General features: G+C 45.4%; 6 protein-coding genes across 21 annotated transcripts; 4 read left to right on the top strand and 2 right to left on the bottom strand.

Annotated features, from left to right (window-relative positions):
* Positions 1-2: 2 nt before the first annotated feature.
* LOC136183699 (uncharacterized) lies at positions 3-2,367 on the top strand. Its single transcript, XM_065970430.1, has 10 exons — positions 3-24; positions 81-377; positions 432-530; positions 582-791; positions 874-996; positions 1,054-1,216; positions 1,272-1,613; positions 1,671-1,915; positions 1,967-2,081; positions 2,132-2,367. Exons 2-10 carry the CDS (start codon positions 138-140, stop codon positions 2,152-2,154), a joined length of 1,560 nt encoding a protein of 519 aa, XP_065826502.1. The 5' UTR covers positions 3-24; positions 81-137; the 3' UTR covers positions 2,155-2,367.
* Positions 2,303-6,927, bottom strand: LOC136183698 (uncharacterized). 2 transcript variants are annotated; one of them, XM_065970428.1, is made up of 18 exons: positions 6,848-6,927; positions 6,672-6,791; positions 6,426-6,484; positions 6,319-6,369; positions 5,990-6,265; positions 5,803-5,939; positions 5,614-5,754; positions 4,233-5,538; positions 4,043-4,177; positions 3,867-3,992; positions 3,668-3,790; positions 3,488-3,613; positions 3,317-3,442; positions 3,137-3,268; positions 2,934-3,083; positions 2,748-2,870; positions 2,566-2,688; positions 2,303-2,505 (listed from the first exon to the last, which is right to left on the bottom strand). In XM_065970428.1, the coding sequence occupies exons 2-18, from the start codon at positions 6,782-6,784 to the stop codon at positions 2,399-2,401; spliced, it is 3,354 nt and encodes a 1,117-aa protein (XP_065826500.1). In that variant the 5' UTR covers positions 6,785-6,791; positions 6,848-6,927; the 3' UTR covers positions 2,303-2,398. The 2 variants fall into 2 exon arrangements, with proteins under 2 accessions (XP_065826500.1, XP_065826501.1); XM_065970429.1 differs by lacking the exon at positions 6,848-6,927 and having other exon boundaries at positions 6,426-6,497; positions 6,672-6,731.
* Positions 6,848-16,736, bottom strand: LOC136183696 (uncharacterized). 15 transcript variants are annotated; one of them, XR_010669213.1, is made up of 25 exons: positions 15,552-16,736; positions 14,960-15,497; positions 12,220-13,901; positions 11,996-12,061; positions 11,864-11,945; positions 11,618-11,796; positions 11,425-11,565; positions 11,255-11,322; positions 11,144-11,194; positions 10,819-11,094; positions 10,633-10,769; positions 10,435-10,575; positions 9,054-10,368; positions 8,862-8,996; positions 8,679-8,804; positions 8,501-8,617; positions 8,320-8,445; positions 8,150-8,275; positions 7,964-8,095; positions 7,775-7,909; positions 7,583-7,711; positions 7,402-7,524; positions 7,168-7,338; positions 7,051-7,120; positions 6,848-6,935 (listed from the first exon to the last, which is right to left on the bottom strand). XR_010669213.1 is itself a non-coding variant. In XM_065970422.1 (24 exons), exons 7-24 carry the CDS (start codon positions 11,752-11,754, stop codon positions 7,214-7,216), a joined length of 3,540 nt encoding a protein of 1,179 aa, XP_065826494.1. In that variant the 5' UTR covers positions 11,755-11,796; positions 11,864-11,945; positions 11,996-12,061; positions 12,220-12,334; positions 12,378-13,901; positions 14,960-15,497; positions 15,552-16,736; the 3' UTR covers positions 7,198-7,213. The 15 variants fall into 15 exon arrangements, 10 of the variants coding, with proteins under 10 accessions (XP_065826494.1, XP_065826492.1, XP_065826491.1 ...); XR_010669214.1 differs by having other exon boundaries at positions 7,051-7,117; XR_010669215.1 differs by having other exon boundaries at positions 7,182-7,338.
* On the top strand, positions 12,717-14,082 carry LOC136183702 (uncharacterized). Its single transcript, XM_065970432.1, has 3 exons — positions 12,717-12,869; positions 12,937-13,128; positions 13,187-14,082. Exons 1-3 carry the CDS (start codon positions 12,782-12,784, stop codon positions 13,930-13,932), a joined length of 1,026 nt encoding a protein of 341 aa, XP_065826504.1. The 5' UTR covers positions 12,717-12,781; the 3' UTR covers positions 13,933-14,082.
* LOC136183701 (uncharacterized) lies at positions 14,682-16,059 on the top strand. The gene is made up of 3 exons (XM_065970431.1): positions 14,682-14,911; positions 14,969-15,163; positions 15,237-16,059. The coding sequence occupies exons 1-3, from the start codon at positions 14,779-14,781 to the stop codon at positions 15,968-15,970; spliced, it is 1,062 nt and encodes a 353-aa protein (XP_065826503.1). The 5' UTR covers positions 14,682-14,778; the 3' UTR covers positions 15,971-16,059.
* LOC136183703 (uncharacterized) lies at positions 16,455-17,712 on the top strand. Its single transcript, XM_065970433.1, has 3 exons — positions 16,455-16,722; positions 16,794-17,477; positions 17,539-17,712. The coding sequence occupies exons 1-3, from the start codon at positions 16,470-16,472 to the stop codon at positions 17,559-17,561; spliced, it is 960 nt and encodes a 319-aa protein (XP_065826505.1). The 5' UTR covers positions 16,455-16,469; the 3' UTR covers positions 17,562-17,712.
* Positions 17,713-18,228: the final 516 nt, after the last annotated feature.

The raw sequence follows: 18,228 nt of genomic DNA, 5'->3' as shown, positions 1-18,228 counted from the left end.
CACTGTACTCCCTTCAAAAAGTCGGTGAGGCTGCTTTAACCGCTTTTGAAAGCAAAAATGGTCTCTCTACCTATGCGCAGCTAGCGTTTTCCTGTTTTCCGGGTTACACCGCACGTGACGCCTCAACAAAAAATCGAATGACGATGCCTTCTGCTAGAGCCTTTGACTCCGACTCAGAGTCGGATCGTCGCTTAGTGACATTTCAGGAGGCTAGAGATCTGCTGAAGCGAATCGAATCGGAGTCTACTTGCAGGAGGACACGATCCCAAATTGTGACCCGTAAGTTGGAGAAGAGTCGCGCATTATTAGACGACGCAGACGATGGCTTTCGTGAAATTCAAAAATTTTCTTGCAAAATTGACGGTGCCTTTGCACTGGTAAACTGATTTTGTATAGTATGGTAGTAAGAGTACGTACACTGCGCCATTTAGGAAGAATTAGATCACGGATTAGATCTAGCAAAGAAAATCTCAATGATAAAAGATTCTAATAAGAAAATTGGCGTCTGGATCAATTCATTTATTTCTCGTGTAATTTATAAATTTGACTCATCACCTAGCTTACTCAGCTGCTCTGTGCAGATCTTGAAACCTCAATCAGAGTTTTTCGTTCAAGTGCCCGAAAATTTATTTGGTTTGATTATTGGATCCAAAAGACGAACTCTCAAAGCAACGATAAAGAATTCGAACACGACAATTGAAATTATAGAAGGAAAAGGGTTTCACATTAGACGCAAAACCGAGAAGAATTCAAATGCTGAAACAGCAGCACGAGACATCATGTACCGAGTGGTAAGACTATATAACCCGCTCACCCCATGGATATAAAACGCGTCGCTGTTTTTTTAATTTACTGGTCGAAATATGCCTTTAGGATCACAGAAGGCGCTTAGAATTGTTCAAAAGAGAAAAAAGATATGTTCTTAGCGCTGCTGCTGCTTCGCGAGCCAGAGCCAAAGTAACCCTGCACGATTCTCGTTTACAAACAGAAGTACCGGTAATTGATCGTGAAAGGTCCGTTGTTAGTCTGAACGAACTCATTAAAACCTTTTAGTTAAGCATGCAAGATCGTTTACAGCCCAACTGGGATCGCTTGAATGAATACTTGAAGAAGTTTCTACGTGGCGTGAAGCAAAGAGAATTGAATAATGCAGCTGCTAGAAACTTTAAATTTGACTGCCTAGTTCATATTGGCCAGATCAAGATCAATCATCTGAGTAAACGCTTTATCAACTGATATTCAATATTTCGCGAAATTAATCATAATTGTAGTGAATGGAACCAAGCTTTCACAGAAAGAAGCAGAAGACAAATTAAACGCAGGCGAACTACAGTCGGAATTCTTTCACCTGGAGAAAGTTCGTAAAGTGGTCGAGAAACGTTTTCGCACAAAGTTACGCGAGTTTGACCGCTATGACGTCACGGTTGTGACCCCGTCGTGCAATGTGCGCCGTTGCGTTGTTTACAAACCAGAACAGAGAGAAGAGGACATTGACTTGGGGGATTTTCATAAAGAAGGAGGTGGCTACTTTTGCGCTCGCAAATTTCCTGAGTTCACGGTTAACATTCCTATGCCGGACACTGGCGGGGATTGCCGACTCATCCTTTCTGCCGGTATAGGCATTTTTCTTTTGGGGTATTTTTTAATTAACGTTGACATTTGTCTTGCAGCCGTGCTAGATCGGAAAGAGGAAGATGCTATAATTATTAATAAGACGGAGGCGCTAGGAGAAGCAAAAACCGCTTGCGAGTTTATGAAAACCTGCTCTTCCTTTCCGTCTAACTACTTGATTGATTACTGCAGGAAAAGCCGTTACCAATGCTATAAGAGTGGTCGGTTTGAAGTTGCTGTGATTTCAGAAACGCAGCTGCATTCAAGTCAGGAAAGACTTCTTTCAAACTCAGAAGAAACCAAGGTTAGCTTTTGATAACAAAATTGATGGCTTGTATAATGTTCACTGTGTCAGTGTGACGTTTACGTACGAAATTTGAGTGTTCGCTGCGAGATAAATTCACATAAATGGCATCCGGCATCACTTGCGGCAGAAATGGTAGATACTGTGGAATTTGCAAGAGATCACGGTAAAGGAACTTGCATACACCGTACGGTATCCAAATTATTCTCTCTGCAGTTTTGGTTGATTTGAATCACTAAGAAGAACGAAGCACTTTACGTATGTGTAGAGCAACTCACTTTGTAGTCTACCCCCCCCCCAAGTTTTAGCGCTGCGAAATCATACTAGCCAAGTTAAGCCACGACGTTGGTGATCTTGCATGAAGATGCCTAACGCACAAACACAGTGTATGGTTTTAGACGCGTGTTAACCTTCGAGAGAAATGATAATCAAAGATAGCCCTTACATGGATGAGGGCACCCTTTTTCCTTCATACATACCGTTTCAATCTACGTCTTCGTCAACCATGCTTAAAACATCTTGCTGACTGGACATTTCAAACATTGCTGACACCGCCTTCAATGCGTTTAGTGAAACTTCGCTCGCTTTCACTTGATTGAACAATTTGCGGTCGTAAGGAAACTTCTAGCAGCTATGTGTATGTTACTCACATTGTGTGATAACTGGATGCTCAGATGGCAGATGTTCACCTTCTTTCATGGTTCTGTTCAACAATTCTCGGCTTTCATTGATCTTTCCCTTCAGCATTAAGCATCGCGTATACTGTGCACCCACTTGGAAAAAGAGAAGAACGGTGCAATGGACGTTAGCAAACAAATATTCGACAACTCACCAAACAATTTTGCATGACTGCCAAAAGGAAGAATCTTAGTAGAATCCCAAGCCATTTTTGTTGTTGCCAGTGCGTCATCTAGCTTTCCCATTTGCAGAAAAGCTTCGCAAAGAGGGAGGCATGCTTTAGATAATAAAACACACGCCAAATAACGATAGTGCAAGTGGAATGATCAAAATGGCATACTGAATGGCAAGTCTCGTATTCCACCAGCCTTGAGTTTGGACAAAATTGCAACTGACTCTTTATAACAGCGAAAGATTTCATCTCTTTTTTGCTCTGTACAGTTGGAGATAAAATTTCCTCCTTGCAAAGCAGCTCCCAAAAGAGCAAGGCCTGTAACAAAAAGCAATAAAAAAGACAACGTTCGGATAGATAAAAATTTGTACAGTTAGCCTTTGTGATGACATAGAGGTATTCCTGGGGTCCTTCTTCAACGCAAGCCAAACTCTGTCTAATAAATTCAATAGATTCCTCGTGCCTTCCTGAAACATACAGATTTCTTCCGTGCACGAAGAACGCTACAGATCACTCTTTTAGTGCTTCAATCTAGCTAAAATTCAATAAACCTTGAGGAATTCGATAATGTTCAGGTGGAAAAACTGATTTTATGACTGAAAGACCCTCGCGAGAGAGCTCGCAAGCTTGAGAATATTGACCTTTCTGCAGCATGCAAAGGCTCATCTCTAAACGGACTAAAAAAGCCTATTGTTTTAACAACTCAAATAAAACGAACTTACAAATTCCAAAGAATCCGTGCTTTTCTGGAAACCTTTCCTGGTAAATTTTCGACGCTTTAGAATAATTTTCTAAAGCTTCATCGTTTAATCCGCGTAACATCTGACACCAAGAAAGACGCTGATAACCTTGAAATTAGTAAATCAAAGCAAACATTAAGTACGAGTGCAAAGTTTACTGACAGTCAGCAAGAGTGATGCCAGAACCACGTGCACTTTCTGCCAAAGAAAGAGCCTCTTTCACAACCCTTAGCTCATCTTCAAATCTTCCTAATATGTTGTAGATCTCTGAAAGTCGTAGCAAAACTAAAAAAACAATACGCTGAGTCATATTAGGACAAAAAGAAACCTCGCTCTTCACTTGAGCTAAATGATAACGTACCATTGGAAGTGCCTTCCACATTTGGTGAAGCTTCAGAAGAAAAAGCGCTGAGAAGTGTCTGAAGAGTCTTCTCAGCAAGATCTGGCCAAAAGTGCAGTCGCTGACTTTCCGAGAGCAAGTACAACACTGTTTTATCATTATGAGAAATAAGATCAGTGAGCTATTTTTCAACAAACCTTTCGCGTAGAAGACAGCGTCACAATTGGTAAGGTCTTCAGGGGATCTTCCGCCTAAGGCTCGCCGAATATTAACGTCAATCTCTTCTAAATTATGCAAACTCTGAAACTGGATTAATCCTAAGTCATAGTAATCTAACCCGTCACAGTAGATCAGATATATACAAATTAAGCAAACGACATCACTTACAGTCTCGTCTTCTAAGTCGGACTTCTTCGTCAGAGAATTTTGCTGAGTTGGTTTCGAAAACTTCAACGCGCAGAGAGCACAGCCGCTTACCATCTTCGTAGTGCCTGTAATTCAGCGCCAATTGACAGCCGTAATCAATAAGTCCTGGTGCTTCATCAAGCATCCCCACTCTAAGCATCTTCTCAACAGTTGAATAGATGTGAGGAGTGAGAGAGAGAAGAGTCGGGCTAATCAAATGCTTGCCTAAGTCTTCAAAAGGAGGAAGGCGTTTGAGCAAAGCCTTTGCAACCAACTTCAAAACGTTGTGAAAGTCTGTTGCGTTCTCGCTCATTCGTTGCAGCACGCTTGCTTGTATCAAATGATGCACGGAAAAAGTCACAATCATATCGTTATCAGGATCACTGACTTGCTGAATGAGCGAATGCTCATTCAAGATCTTGATAGCTTTAGCAACCTTGAATTTCTTGTCAAACGAATTCGTTTCGTACGAAAACGCAGCATCAGCAACGACGTCTTGAGGAATGTCTCGCGATGACATGACAGAGCAGCACTCCAGAAAGAGATAACCTTCTTGAAATTCGGCGTCTCGCACGTCGTTAATATCTAATTCCCATGCGAGAAATACGCGATGTTTCTCTCTCTCTTTGTATGCAATCTGAGCGCCCAACACAGATTTCTGATCGTAGTAGTTGCCGATGTTTCGAGGGTCCAAACGGATAAACTGATTGACGTTAAAAACCCTGTGCCGTTTAAGATTCTCCTTCAGGTGCGACAAGTGAAAATAGCGTAAGAAGCTATCTAAGTTTAAGGCGGCCGCTTCCAAACGCTTTGCTTCCGCTTCGATTTTTCTCCAGTACATTAGAAACGTAATTTGGTGTTGTTCAATAAATGTTCCAGCGTGAGATATAGCCAGTGGAAGACCCTCGACGGGAGGTTCCGTCGCCACTTTTTCGGCGTACTTTCTCTCCTTATATTCAAAGACTGGTAAGGACTCTTTGGATCTTCCGGACCAGCAAAGTAGAGCAACGACAGCCTTGTCGTTTTTCAGAGTAGTCAAAAGTAGCGAGTTGACGTTTCGTTGATGAACGATGTCATGCGTCTGCGCTTTTCTCGTCGTAATAATAATGTGACAGGCGACTCGAGGTCCTGGCAAGACTTCTGTGAAGAAGTCAAAGTCGTCGGCATTGTCAAAAAGAAGCAAAGATCGGGGATGAGCTCTGACATAAGAGAGGAAATAACAACGAGCATCGAAGATAGAATTCATAGCACTGCCACGTGAACTGTCGAGATCGGCAGCCCTTGCAATCTAAAAGAACGGCATTAGAATGACTCCAGTTTTACAGATACCAAATAATAAATAGTGCCATATGACAGCACTTACGTTTTCCTTCAACCACAACTGAACCGACGGATACGATTCGGCATTGAAGTAGAAAACGCCGTCTGGATATGATTCAGCGTATCGACAAACGTATTTGAAAGCTAGAGTCGTTTTTCCAACACCGCCAACACCAGACACGATCTGAAATCATCTATTAGGTTGATAATAGTATATAGACATTGTGCATGCCTGAATTTTCTGACAGTCCATCGGTTCAGTTCGACTTGTTTTAGCCTTGCTGTTCCACAGATAGCGCGCAATCTCTCTCAGCTCATCGTCTCTGCCATAAAACCGTCGGTCATCGATAATGCAATGAGGCAAAAGGTCTGCGAATCAATTTGCAAATGAAGAGGTTCAGAACACGGCGTAGTCTTACCACTGACAGTCCTGTCTTCACGGGGAATGTCTGCTTTTCGTAATCTTTTAACTTCGCGAAGCTTCGTGCGAAGTCGTTCAGCAGACGACAGCTTCTGACCGTTGGCCGCTCGATATCTCTCAAGCATAGCCCAGGCCATAAATTTAGCGCCTAGATGACGATTTAGGTGGTGCTCTTCAATGTCGGTTAGTTCAGCCATCCGAAAGTTGAGAGAGGCGCCTAGCTCTTTCCAATAATGTCCAACTTCTTCGAAAGCAAATTGATAGAGAGACTTGGCTGACAGGAAGACAGATTATTTATCAACAAAAACTCTTAATAATTATTATTACCCGGGTCAGTCTTTGACTTAGATGTGTTCAGAGATCTTACAGAGCTGTATACTGCAATAAGAATGTAGACGACATACACAGGCGTATAAAACACTATGCTGTCTTACATTGTCTTGCAACTACTGGACTATTTGCGCACGTCTTCAACATGCGCTTAAGCGCATCTCTGTAATCACTGTCTTGATGGGCAGTCATTTTATAAGTACGTTACACTACTACCTATTGCTCGTAGAGGATTCGAGCGGGTACGTCCACGGATTGTCTACAATCCGTGTTACGTCTATCTCGCACGTCCCCGCCTCTCGTGCTCTACTCGCTGTGCAGTAGTAGTGTAACCTATAGATATCTCTCACTTGCAGGAAAGACGTTTGTCTAATGCTCGGGTCGAGTCGTACAAACGGCGTAGCTTCAGGCCACTTGATTGGTGCACACAAGCAATCCTTAGAAGCAAATCGCTGCACTGCATGATTTCTCTACAGTACAACGGCAAAGTTTGAACGCTGCATAAAAACAAAGGAGAAGGGCTCACTCGCTGCAAACAACGACAGGGTGCGGGGACTCGAGAGTGCGCGCTGTACACGCCCCGAAATGACGTCACAGAGACTGCTGGTTCCTTACTAAACCGATTAGATTTCTTCAGCAGTGACGTTCAATTGCAGCAAAAATAAACGTGGCACGCGTAAATGTAGAATATGTGGCTAATAAAAAATATTGCGAAACCACTATACATACCTTTTTAGTTTTAAGGAACAATTTCGTCAATAATGCTTCTCTCAAAGCCTGTCAGTCAGCACACAACCTGCTAAACAAAACATACAGCCAAGTAACTTTGCGGATAGAGATAAATACGGCTATGGAGTTGCCTGGTCAGTTTATAAAAAGACGTAGCAGCGTCTCAATCTACGTCCTCGTCAACAATGCCGGAAATCTCATTTTCAATTTCCAAAAAGAATTGTGACCCCATCTTCCAAAATGCAGACCCCGTCTTCAAACAGTGTAGGGAAAATTTAGCATTTCGCACTTGATTAAACAATGCGCATTATGAATACAACGTCTAGCATGCAAATAGAATTGCCTACTCACACTGTTTGATAGCTGGATGGTCGGGAGGCAGATGTTTGCTTTCTTCGAAGACTCTGGTCAAAAATTCTTGGCTTTCACTAAACTTTCCGTTGAAATTTAAGCACTGTGTATAGAGCGAAGCAACTTCGATTAAAAAAGAGAGTAGAGAAATTAATTTTCCACTGAACTATTTGGAACTCACTGATTAATTTTTTGTAGTTGCCAGCCGGAAGATTTTTAGCAGAATCCCAAAGCATTTTTGCTGTTACAAGAGCTTCATCTAGCTTTCCCGTTTTTATGTAAGCTTCACAAAGGTAAAAGTAATGGCTTGCTTTAGAAAAACACACGCCAAATAACTGAGGGCAGAAATTGAATTCTTGTAATAGCGTAGTACCTAACGACAACTCTCGCTTTCCAGCAGCATTGAGTTTGGTCAAAATTGAAACGGACTCTTTCAAACAGCGAATGACTCCTTCTCTGTTTACCACCGAATTTTCTCCACGCAAAGCAGCTCCCAGAAGAGCAAGACCTGTGACAGAAAGCACTAAACGGCTACATTCAGTATTTATATGAAAAATTTTACACGTCGCTTTTGTGAGCAGATGCAGAAATTCCTGGGGTCCTTCTTCAAGACCAGTCAAACTCTCTTTAAGAAATGCAATAGATTCTCCATGCCTTCCTGACGCGTGGAGATTCCTTCCGTGCGCGAAGAGAGCTACAGAAAAATCATTTTAATGCTTAATTCAATTCTAGCTAGCGTTCAGTCAACCGAAAGAAACGAAAAAATTTTCAGGCGGACACACTGATCTTATAACTGAAAGACTCTCGCGAGAGAGCTCGCAGGCTTGAGAATGCTGACCCGTCTGCAGTACGCTGACACTGATGACCAAACGAACTAAAAGGAAAAAGCTTGCGCATATCAAATCAAAACGAACTTACAAACTCCAAGAAACGGGTGTGTATCTGGAAGAATTTCCTGGTAAATCTTCAAAGCTTCAGCATAATTTGCAGAAGCTTCGTCACACAAACCGCGTGCTATCTGACAACAACCAAGATGCGAATGACCTTTGAAACGAGAACATCAAAGCAAAACAATTGTATATGAAGCAACTTTACTGACAGTCAGCAAGCATATAGCCAGGACCATCTTTTGCCAAATAAAGAGCCCTTTTCACAGATCTTAACTCATCTTCCAATCTTCCTGACATATTGTAGACACTTGAAAGTTGTAGCAAAACTAGCAACAAGCAACCACAAATAAGCTAAAGAACAAAACACGTTGTCTCTTTGTACTGTACCATGACACATTTCTCTCGTGTTTAGTTGATCTTCGGAAGAAAAAGCGCTGAGAATTCTCTGAAGAGTCCTTTCGGCGCAATCCGGCAGATTTTGCAACTTCTGGCTTTCCGCGAGCAAGTACAACACTGTTAAATCACCCTGCAAATAAGAGGAGGATATCAGAGCGATGTGATCAATCAAACCTTCTGCGTAGAAGACAACATCGCGACTGCTAAGGTCTTCAAGACATGTCCCGCCTAGAGCTCGCCGAATGATTCCGTCGATCTCTTCCAGATTCTGCAAACCCAGAAACTGGGATAATGCCAAGCCACAGTAATCTATCGTAAACGTCAAGATATATAGACAAGATATGCAAATGACGTTCACTTATTTACAGTCTCGTCTTCTGAGGCGGATTTCTTCCTCAGAGAATGTTGCTAAGTTGGCTTCAAAGACTTCGACGCGCAGAGAGCACAGCCGCTTACCATCTTCGTGGTGCGAATAACGAAGAGCCAAAAAGCAGCCGTAGTCAATGAGTCCTGGACGTGCTTCATCAAGCATCCCCACTCTAAGCATCTTCTCAACAGTTGAATAGATGTGAGGAATAAGAGAAAGAAGAGTTGGACTAGTCGTCTGCTCGTTTAAATCTTCCAAAGGAGGAAGGCGCTTGAGCAAAGCCTTGGCAACCAACTTCAGAATGCTGTGGAAGTCAGTTGCGTTCTCTCCCATTCGTTGCAACACGCTTGCTTGTATTAAATGATGCACGGAAAAAGTCACATTCATATCGTTATCAGGATCAGTGACTTGCTGAATAAGCGAACGCTCGTTCAAGATCTTGATCGCCTTGGCAACTTTGAATTGTTTGTCAAGCGAATTTCTTTCATATAAAAACGCGGCATCAGCAACGACGTCCAGGGGAATGTCTCGCGATGACATGATAGAGCAGCACTTCAGAAAGAGATATCCTTCTTGAGATTCGTCGTCTCGTACGTCGTTAATATCCAATTCCCACGTGAGAAATACGCGATGTCTTTCTCTCTCCTTGTACGCTGACTGAGCGACCAAAACCGACTTTTGGTCGTAGTAGTTGCCGATGTTTCGGGGATCCAAACGGACAAACTGATTGACGCTAGAAACTCTGTGCTGCCTAAGATTCTCTTTCAGGTGTGACAAATGAAAGTAGCGTAGGAAGCTGTCTAGGTTTAGGGCAGCCGCTTCCAAACGCTTCGCTTCAGCTTCGATTTTCCTCCAGTACATTAGAAACGTAACTTGGTGCTGTTCAACAAATGTTCCAGCGTGACATAAAGCCAGTGGAAGACCCTCGACGGGAGGTTCCGTTGCCACCTTTTTTGCATACTTTTTCTCGTTGTATTCAAGGACTTGTAGGGACTCTTTGGATTTTCCGGACCAGCAGAGTAAAGCAACGACAGCCTTTTCTTTTTCCAGAACAGTTAAAGACAGCGAGTTGACGTTTCGTTGATAGACGATGTTGTGTGTCTGCGCTTTTCTCGTCGTGATAATAATGTGACAGGCGGCTCGAGATCCTGGCAAGAATTCTTTGACCAAGTCAAAGTCGTCGGCATTGTCAAAAAGAAGCAAAGATCGAGGATGAGCTCTGACATAGGAAAGGAAATAACGACAAGCATTAGAGATAGAATTCACAGCCCTGCAAACGTCGCGTGAACTGTCAAGATCGGCAGCTCTTTCAATCTAAAAAAGAAAGATGACAACGTCGGCGTTAGTTCAATAACGAACTCCTGCGTAGACTATACTTACGTTTTCCTTCAAACACCAGTGAACAGACGGATATGATTCGGCATTGAAGTAGAAAACGCCGTCCGAATACGATTCAGCGTACTGAAAAACGTATTTGAAAGCTAGAGTCGTTTTTCCGACACCACCAACACCAGACACGATCTGAAATCATTCAGACGTTCTGAGGTAACAGTAGACTTTGCGTTACGGTGTACATGCCTGAATTTTTTGAGAATCAATGGGTTCCGTTTGACTCGTTTTTGCCTTGCCGTTCCACAAATAGCGCGCAATCTCTTTCATCTCATCGTCTCTGCCATAAAACCGTCGGTCATCAACAATGCAGCGAGGCAACAGATCTACCAATCAATAGTTTAATTTGAGAGATTCAGAGCCCCATAGTCTTACCGCTAATAGTCTTGTCTTCACGGGGAATGTCTGCTTTTCGTAATCTTTTAACTTCGTGAAGCTTCGTGTGAAGTCGTTCAATAGAAGACAGCTCCTGACCGTTGGCCGCTCGATATTTCTCAAGCATAGCCCAGGCCATAAATTTAGCACCTAGACGACGATTTAGGTGGCGTTCCTCAATGTCGGTTAGCTCAGCCATCCGAAAGCCGAGAGAGGCGCCTAGCTCTTTCCAATAATGACCAACTTCTTCAAAAGCAAATTGATAGAGAGACTTGGCTAACAGACAGATGATGGATCAAGAAAAAGTCTAAGTAATTATTATTACCGGGGTCGTTATTTGACTCAGATGCGTTCAAAGATCTTACAGAGCTGTATACTGCAATGAGGAAGGTAGACATGTGTCAGCGTATAAAACACTATGCTGTACTTAGCTTACATTGCCTTGCAACAACTGGGTCATTCGCGCAAGTCTTCAATATGCGCTTAAGCGCACCTCTGCAATAACTGTATTGGTGTGCCATCGTCTTTTTATAGGTACGTTACACTACCGAGAGCATTCGGGCGGGGCCGGGTCCAGTCCCCGCCCCTCGTGCTCGCTGTACTCACTTGCAGGAAAGACGTTTGTCTAATGCTCGCGTCGAGTCGTTAAAATCTCGCTTCGAGTCGTACAAACGGCGTAGCTTCAGGCTACTCGATTGGTGTTCGTCAGCAATCCTTAGAAGCAAATCGCTGCACTGCATGATTTCTCTACAACGGCAAAGTTAAAACGCTGCATGAAAGGAAAACGAGGAAAGCTCACAGACTGTGAGAGCTGCCAACAACAACAAGGTGCGGGGACTCGAGAGTACGTGGCGCAGTACACGCCCGAAATGACGTCACAGCCACTTCCAGGTCAAGTCCGTTTATCATTGCACAGGAATCCGACGATGTTCCCATTACAAAGCCGATTCGTTTTTTCTCAGCACTGACGTTTAATTGCTGCAAAAAAACGTGACACAGCGAACATGCGGCAAATAAAAATTCTTCCCCAACCACCGTGACTCACAGACTGCAGGGTATTACGAGGAAATGCTGCAGCTGCTCTCTCCAGTCTCTACATCGGTATGGCAGTGTTTCTCGCCTGTGATCTAAAGACAAACGAGGCTTGTCGTGATTCCATGCACTTCATTAATTGTACTAATGACAGGCTTCATAGAAGCAGCCATTCAAGTGAAGACGATGGCATAATCTTTCTTCCCAGCTACTAAAAATAGCAACGTTAAATCACTTTCAGAAACTCGTTATTTCTAAAACAGCTTATGATTCCGAATTTAATAAATCGAATCGCTAAGCATCTCTCTCTGCGGGTAATTCTCAGAGTGAAACACTGAAGGCCTGCGACGCAGCCAGTGCATGCCTTACTTGTGTAATTGCCACTTGGCTTGACAAAAACGGCTGAAGACGTATAAGAATTCCCCGCCTGTCAATAAGATCAGGACGTCCTTCCTTTTCCTTGATAACGCAGTGGGGGCCCGTCCTTAGTTTAAGATCAGGAAGCATTCTCACAGACAGTGGCTGACCTTTTGACCGATTTCGCTGACCACTGGCAGCCGATCCTTCGCCTCTCCAACGGACAACCCGGAACTGATCACTTTAGGCCTCTGTGTGTCAGGGAAGCGCCTTTGCTGCGGCGACGCTCTTATTGTAAGCCTTATACGCTACAGGTCATTTGGTTTCAGCGACAATAAATGTATGTGTAAACTTTGTCGTCGAGTACAGCCGGGATCTATTATACACAGCACCTGCTGAATCAGTGCTGATACACCTGGCCTTGTGGCTTCGGAAGTGGCGGCGGGCTTTTCCCTGGCTGCGCATTGCACAAGGGAGAGTGCCCTTAAAATCACACTGACTCTGCTCTATATAAAGCGTGGTGGAACTCCTGTGAAATCAGTGAAGTCGACTGAAGCCAATCAGCTCATCTACAATGAAGTCTCGTCTGATAACCTTATTCGTGCTGCTTGCTGTCACTGTGTCCAGTGCTCCTGTGAAGAAATCAGTTGACATTGCCTCAGGTTGGTGTCCTACTTTCCATGCACAGACATGGGATTTGAACTATTTTTTTCCCTCGGTGTCACACAGTTCTGATGTGCGATTTGTTCGCTCCCGACGCGCCAGAATTCGGTCAAGTCGTCGTCAAAGCAGAACCCTCATCGGAAAACGTCACCGCAACGGCCACATTCTCATGCACCTACGGATACAGTCTCAAAGGAATGCCGAGCATGAACTGCAGTAAAGGAACGTGGATGGGAAGCGTGCCAACCTGCGAACTAGGTACAGTCAAAAGGAAGGAAACGCCTTAACTAAACTCAATCGCATTTTCTATATGTAGACGCTTTCGAAGGGACCAACGGATGCAACCTGTCGACATGGAACGGCTGCCGTTGTCTTAACGACGCGAGAAATCCGATCATGTGGACGACCGAAATGCAAACGACGTTCACCAACGGCACAACGTCCACACTGCTCCTCCCGACGAACACGACGCTCCTGCGCTGTCGACCGGAAGATCGACGATGCAAAAACGACGACAAACCGGATCAGATAAAAGATTCCTCCGACTTCATAAAGACGGTTGGCAGGGGCAACAGAAAATCCAAACGCTCGCTTCCGCTTTCGACGACGACGACTCGCATTTGTCTCGACGTGACGTTGAACGACGCGCCGCTCGTCGCCGTCGTCTCGACGTTCGAAGTCGGCGTTTTCATACGATCGCCACTTACGAATTATATTCACTTCATCATTTTTACGGAAGTGACCGGCGTTCAATACAGCATCATTGCGACTGCTCACTGTCTGCCCGATCCGGCGGGGACTCTCGTTCCGCTTGGCGCCGATCCGTTTCAGCATTTTCGCATTACCGAGTCCGGTAGCTTGCCCAGTCGTCGCAACGTCTGCTTGAATTTGAAAAATGTGGACAGGTGTTCGTCGAATCGGTTTTCCGTTCGATTAACGGTCAATCTCGTCGTGATTGCGACGGATCCCGACGTCGATCGTGCCGGCGTAACGGTCATACCGGCTTCGACGAGCGAAACGCTTTCGAGATCCTGCAGAAAGACAAAAGCAGACAACGAGTGAATCGGTTATGGTAAATAACGGTGTGACTTGAAGTTGAACGGATCGTTTGTTTGTATTGTAAATGCATGCTGCATCAGTGCTTGCTTTTCTTATTTTGTAGTTTGGTGCGCTGTTAATTTTATTGGTACAATTCACTTTTGTGCCGGACAACCTAAACGTTCTGAGACGGACCGGACCGGCTTAGTGGTCTTTGGGTCTTAGTAGCCTACTAGGTACATATCATACAGGCCGGTTTAGCGCTACTAGAGGTCAAAAATTGTACACACGATCGAGCGATATAGTTGGAGCGAGGAGCGTCAGGACTGCTGTAATTGAAGTAGGGACAGGGAAGGAATCCCCAATTCCTCACCTAACTGTCATCCCGTTTTAAACGTCTCAATTTAGTAGCAGCTATTTTCACTCTCACGTGTGAACCGGCTGCGGCCTTTCAGGTCAGTAACAAAAACCGGTAAACCCAAAGAGACGGCTCAGTCTCCACCCCCTGAACCGACGCTAACGTCCTATAACGATAATGGTGCGTCGAAACTAGATAACATACGGAACCCTCTTGTCGTCCCGCGGCGAGCACGTGCACCGAGTTACGGGCAGCAATTACCACCGGACAAGGTATGCACCCAGGTGGGGAGGGCGGAGAAAATACCTCTAGCCAAACGAAGCGCTTGTACGTAACAGTAGTTGCTCGTATATCGAAACTACAACTGAGTGACTCAGATCCGAGACCGAACCGTGAGACAACGAATTCCCCCACCCTCCTTTCTGAACGGTCGATGACCAGAGCTATTTACGTCATGGGGAACTTCTAAGTCGATAACCAGTGTATACCCCCGGTCCTTATAAGACAGAGAGATGCGTCGACGAAAATCATTCGAAAGGCTAAGAATCGAGAAGACAACGTCGAAGATGATGACAACTCATCGCGTCGCTCTCGTTCTTATTGCTACGCTTCTCAACGGCGCAACGTCGTTCAGCTTTACGTCAGGTACACGGGGGCCCCCCAATTCAATTGCACGATACTAATAATCCTTACGTATTGTAGAAGATCTCTGTCGACTTCTCGCTCCCGGCGCTCCAGAGTTCGGTCAAGTCGTCTATCAGAGAGTCAACGACTCGACAGAAGTCGTTCTCGTCGCCAAGTTCTCCTGCTTGTCTGGATACACGCTGAGCGGCTCGGCGAACATCAGCTGCAACGTCGATAGTCGGTGGAACGGAAGCGCCCCCATATGTCAACTAAGTAATTAGTCAGACGAGAACCGGAGATTTGACTGGTTCTAATCACCCCCCTTTTCCCCCCGCGTCGTACATAGACGTTTTCGACAAAATCGTCGACGATTGCGATTTGAAGACGTGGAACAATTGCCTTTGCGTCAACGACGCGCGCAACGCGCGTCTATGGGACACGGAGCGCGTCGACAATAGCACGAAGGAAATCGTCGCCTATCCGCTCAACGTCACCGTTCTCCGATGCCAATCGGGCGATCATCTGTGCGCGAAAGACGGCGCGACGAAAGACTCGCTGAACTCGATGAGACGACGACGTTCGGCGGCGAAGACGCCTCGAACGAGATCTAGAAGAGCGCTGCCTTATTCGTACACTTTCGCTCGAATCCGTCTCAATTTACCGTCGACCGCGAACGCGCTCGCTCACGTAATGACGTCGTTCGAAGTGGGACCCTTCACGCGAGCTCCCGCGAACAATTACATTCACTTCTACGTTCGAACGTTCGGCGGGGGCGTTCACTACGCATTCCACGTAACGGCGCACTGCGTTCCCGATCCGCCCGGTCATCTCGTTCCGCTCGGAGCGAACGGCTACGATCACTTTCGCGTCGCGAACGCGGCGAGTCTGCCCGTCGGTCGACGCGACGTCTGTCTGAATTTGAAGAACACGGCGCGATGCGGCGCGCGATTTTCCGTGCGCTTCGCCGTGAACGTCGTCGTCGACGCGTCGGCGAAGAGTCCCCAGATCGACGTCGTGCCCATGGCGACGAGTGCGACGCTTTCGTCGAGCTGCCGAAAGCGGAAGGCGGACAACGAGTAGATATTAAAAAATTTTTATTATGGGAAATTTTTTTTCGCGATAGGATAATGTAAAACTCGTCGAGTTGAATTTAGCTAATATGAAGTTCATTTTGAGAAAGCGAAAGTGCAGTAGAGTAGATATACTGAGGACGTTGTCAGCTATATATAGGCGTGTGGTCTAGATTGTTTTTCTCAGAAAATAGGACCTATTCTGATTGCCCAAGCTGACCTCACCCAGGATATGGTTCGCAAATTATTACCCAACGTCTTCTGTACAATAATTACGGTTCTTGGAATCTTTTAATTGACTCGTCATTGACGCTTTGCGAAGCTGCCAAAGTGCAAGCTATTTAATTTCAAGTGATAATTTGATTCCGGTACTTGTTATTATAGAGAAAGAAAGCGAAAGTGTGCCGAAGTGCGGAGGATCTGATGTAATGCTCATCCGGTTCTACTTCCTACTTATAACAGCGTGAGAGGCGTCAGTGCGCACATTCGCTACCCCCCCTTCGAATGCGATGCTCGCCTACACCTTCCTGTTCGTCGTATTTGCTACACCAGCGTCATCGGCGGGTTTGCCTGGGCCTCTTGGGCCTCGCGGCCCCCCCAATCTGTCTACGACCCACTGCAATTTTGCCAATGGGAGAATGACGTATTCGTCTTCTGGCCTTGCTTACCAATGCAACCCAGGCTACATAATTCCCAAACCTTCCTTCGACAATGCATGCCGTACAGGCGTGTGGTGTTCGGTCGTCTGCGAGCCTAGCCCAAGTAAGAGATTCTTGTGTCGTTCGTACGTAACTAACCATGCAATCCGGATGTCCTTCCTACTCACTATATAGGCACGCGAGTTTTCAAAACAGATTGCGACGGACGAACCAACTGCGTCATTGTCACGCGCACGAGTACGGGTCCGCGATGGGTGAAGGAAATCACTCATCCGAAGTCATCATGTGATAAGGGCCAGTCAGGCAAACCGGCACCTGAACGAACAACTATACCGACTCTAGAAGAAGCGGCAGAAAGAGCTAGTCACAAGGGTTCTCGGGGTCGTCGTGGTGAACAAGGACTAGTCGGGCCCCGAGGACCAGCCCGTCCAGACGCATGTCATGCCGGACTACCACACAGTGTGACAAAAGCGACTCTCAAACTTCCGGGAAACATTCGGGTCACTCGTACCCACTTGGAAGTCGGACCCATACGAAAATCGTCTATTAATAAGCACATTCGATTCATTGTCGAAGGAGAGGGGCTCGGTCTACACTACAGTCTTCACGTTCGAGCTCGCTGCCTGCCCGATCCGCCGAGTCACTTGGACGAAATTGGTAGCGTCAAAGAGGGGTTTAAGTCGTTTAGAGTATCTGGCGATTCTCTCCAACGTCGTCGGGTGCACTGTCTCAACATAAAAGATACCGTTACCAAGTGCAGTCGCTTTGTGCTGACGTTCATTGGCTTCGCCTTGCACCGAACTGGGTTCCCCGCTAGTCTTTCACTCATACCAGACGGTCTGTATCGCGAATGTCCACGTGAGTACAAAAAGCTGCGGTGCATCTCTCCCAAAGGGCCTAATTTCATTTTTTGCCATAGGAGGAACTATTGACAATCCGTGATTCCCAATCAACTTCAATTTCGCCGACAGTACTGTAATGAGCACTTATATTCATGTGCTCACGTGTTTTATGTGCTTTTTTGCTTTTTTCGCATCTTTCAAAGTATTGATCAGTCGATAAAAGGAACCGCGATCCTTTAATAACCGCCTAACTCAAGCTAAATGCACTATTTGTAGACTGCTACGGTAACTAGTTGTCTTGGCAACTCTCTCACCTCGACATGAGCAACTCTTGCTGAGCCAGCAATCGTTGTCTTGTCGTTTGTCCGGCTAAACTAAAGTTGTCGCTGAGAACGACGACGGCGATGTCTACAGGACGTGCTTTTTCGGTCTGTTTTCGTAAAACGCCCGGACTACCTTCCCGGACGTTGTGCAGCACGTGATGTGAACAAAATGCGCTAGACATCAAAAATTGATTGCCTTCGCGGTGAAGCTGATTCTATGCACTATGGTAAATCTGAGCTAAACCGCTGCATATTCTATGGTGTCATCAGTAGCATCAGGTTAGACTTCACGCATGACAACGAACGTCTGTTGACCTAATTGATCAACGTGCAAAAATATATCCTATCGAAGCTATGCTTTTGTCTCCGTTATCAGGAGAACAGCCGGCCACGTTTCCACAGGTAATAAGGTCACTGACATCAAATTTGGTGGAAAGGCCGCAT

The sequence above is a fragment of the Oscarella lobularis genome, chromosome 2 (genome assembly GCF_947507565.1).
Source record: "Oscarella lobularis chromosome 2, ooOscLobu1.1, whole genome shotgun sequence".
In the NCBI taxonomy this organism is placed as follows: Eukaryota; Metazoa; Porifera; class Homoscleromorpha; order Homosclerophorida; family Oscarellidae; genus Oscarella; species Oscarella lobularis.
This window is presented reverse-complemented; position numbering and strand designations above follow the sequence as displayed.

Excerpts from the sequence above, each read along its gene's own strand:
- LOC136183696 (XM_065970421.1), bottom strand. The coding sequence starts at position 11,754 with ATGGGAACATCGTCGGATTCCTGTGCAATGATAAACGGACTTGACCTG. Across the intron at positions 11,566-11,617 it reads GTTGGCAGCTCTCACAGTCT|AGAAATCATGCAGTGCAGCG; the intron begins GTGAGCTTTCCT and ends TTGCCGTTGTAG. Across the intron at positions 8,276-8,319 it reads ACACCCGTTTCTTGGAGTTT|TTCGTTTGGTCATCAGTGTC; the intron begins GTAAGTTCGTTT and ends TTTTCCTTTTAG.
- LOC136183703 (XM_065970433.1), top strand. The coding sequence starts at position 16,470 with ATGCTCGCCTACACCTTCCTGTTCGTCGTATTTGCTACACCAGCGTCA. Across the intron at positions 16,723-16,793 it reads CGTCTGCGAGCCTAGCCCAA|GCACGCGAGTTTTCAAAACA; the intron begins GTAAGAGATTCT and ends CTCACTATATAG. Across the intron at positions 17,478-17,538 it reads TCTGTATCGCGAATGTCCAC|GAGGAACTATTGACAATCCG; the intron begins GTGAGTACAAAA and ends TTTTTGCCATAG.
- LOC136183701 (XM_065970431.1), top strand. The coding sequence starts at position 14,779 with ATGCGTCGACGAAAATCATTCGAAAGGCTAAGAATCGAGAAGACAACG. Across the intron at positions 14,912-14,968 it reads GTCGTTCAGCTTTACGTCAG|AAGATCTCTGTCGACTTCTC; the intron begins GTACACGGGGGC and ends TACGTATTGTAG. Across the intron at positions 15,164-15,236 it reads CGCCCCCATATGTCAACTAA|ACGTTTTCGACAAAATCGTC; the intron begins GTAATTAGTCAG and ends CGTCGTACATAG.
- LOC136183699 (XM_065970430.1), top strand. The coding sequence starts at position 138 with ATGACGATGCCTTCTGCTAGAGCCTTTGACTCCGACTCAGAGTCGGAT. Across the intron at positions 1,217-1,271 it reads GATCAAGATCAATCATCTGA|TGAATGGAACCAAGCTTTCA; the intron begins GTAAACGCTTTA and ends TCATAATTGTAG. Across the intron at positions 1,916-1,966 it reads CAAACTCAGAAGAAACCAAG|TGTGACGTTTACGTACGAAA; the intron begins GTTAGCTTTTGA and ends TCACTGTGTCAG.
- LOC136183702 (XM_065970432.1), top strand. The coding sequence starts at position 12,782 with ATGAAGTCTCGTCTGATAACCTTATTCGTGCTGCTTGCTGTCACTGTG. Across the intron at positions 12,870-12,936 it reads ATCAGTTGACATTGCCTCAG|TTCTGATGTGCGATTTGTTC; the intron begins GTTGGTGTCCTA and ends GGTGTCACACAG. Across the intron at positions 13,129-13,186 it reads CGTGCCAACCTGCGAACTAG|ACGCTTTCGAAGGGACCAAC; the intron begins GTACAGTCAAAA and ends TTCTATATGTAG.
- LOC136183698 (XM_065970428.1), bottom strand. The coding sequence starts at position 6,784 with ATGCAGTGCAGCGATTTGCTTCTAAGGATTGCTTGTGTGCACCAATCA. Across the intron at positions 5,940-5,989 it reads TGAAGACAGGACTGTCAGTG|ACCTTTTGCCTCATTGCATT; the intron begins GTAAGACTACGC and ends ATTGATTCGCAG. Across the intron at positions 5,539-5,613 it reads AGTTGTGGTTGAAGGAAAAC|ATTGCAAGGGCTGCCGATCT; the intron begins GTAAGTGCTGTC and ends CCGTTCTTTTAG.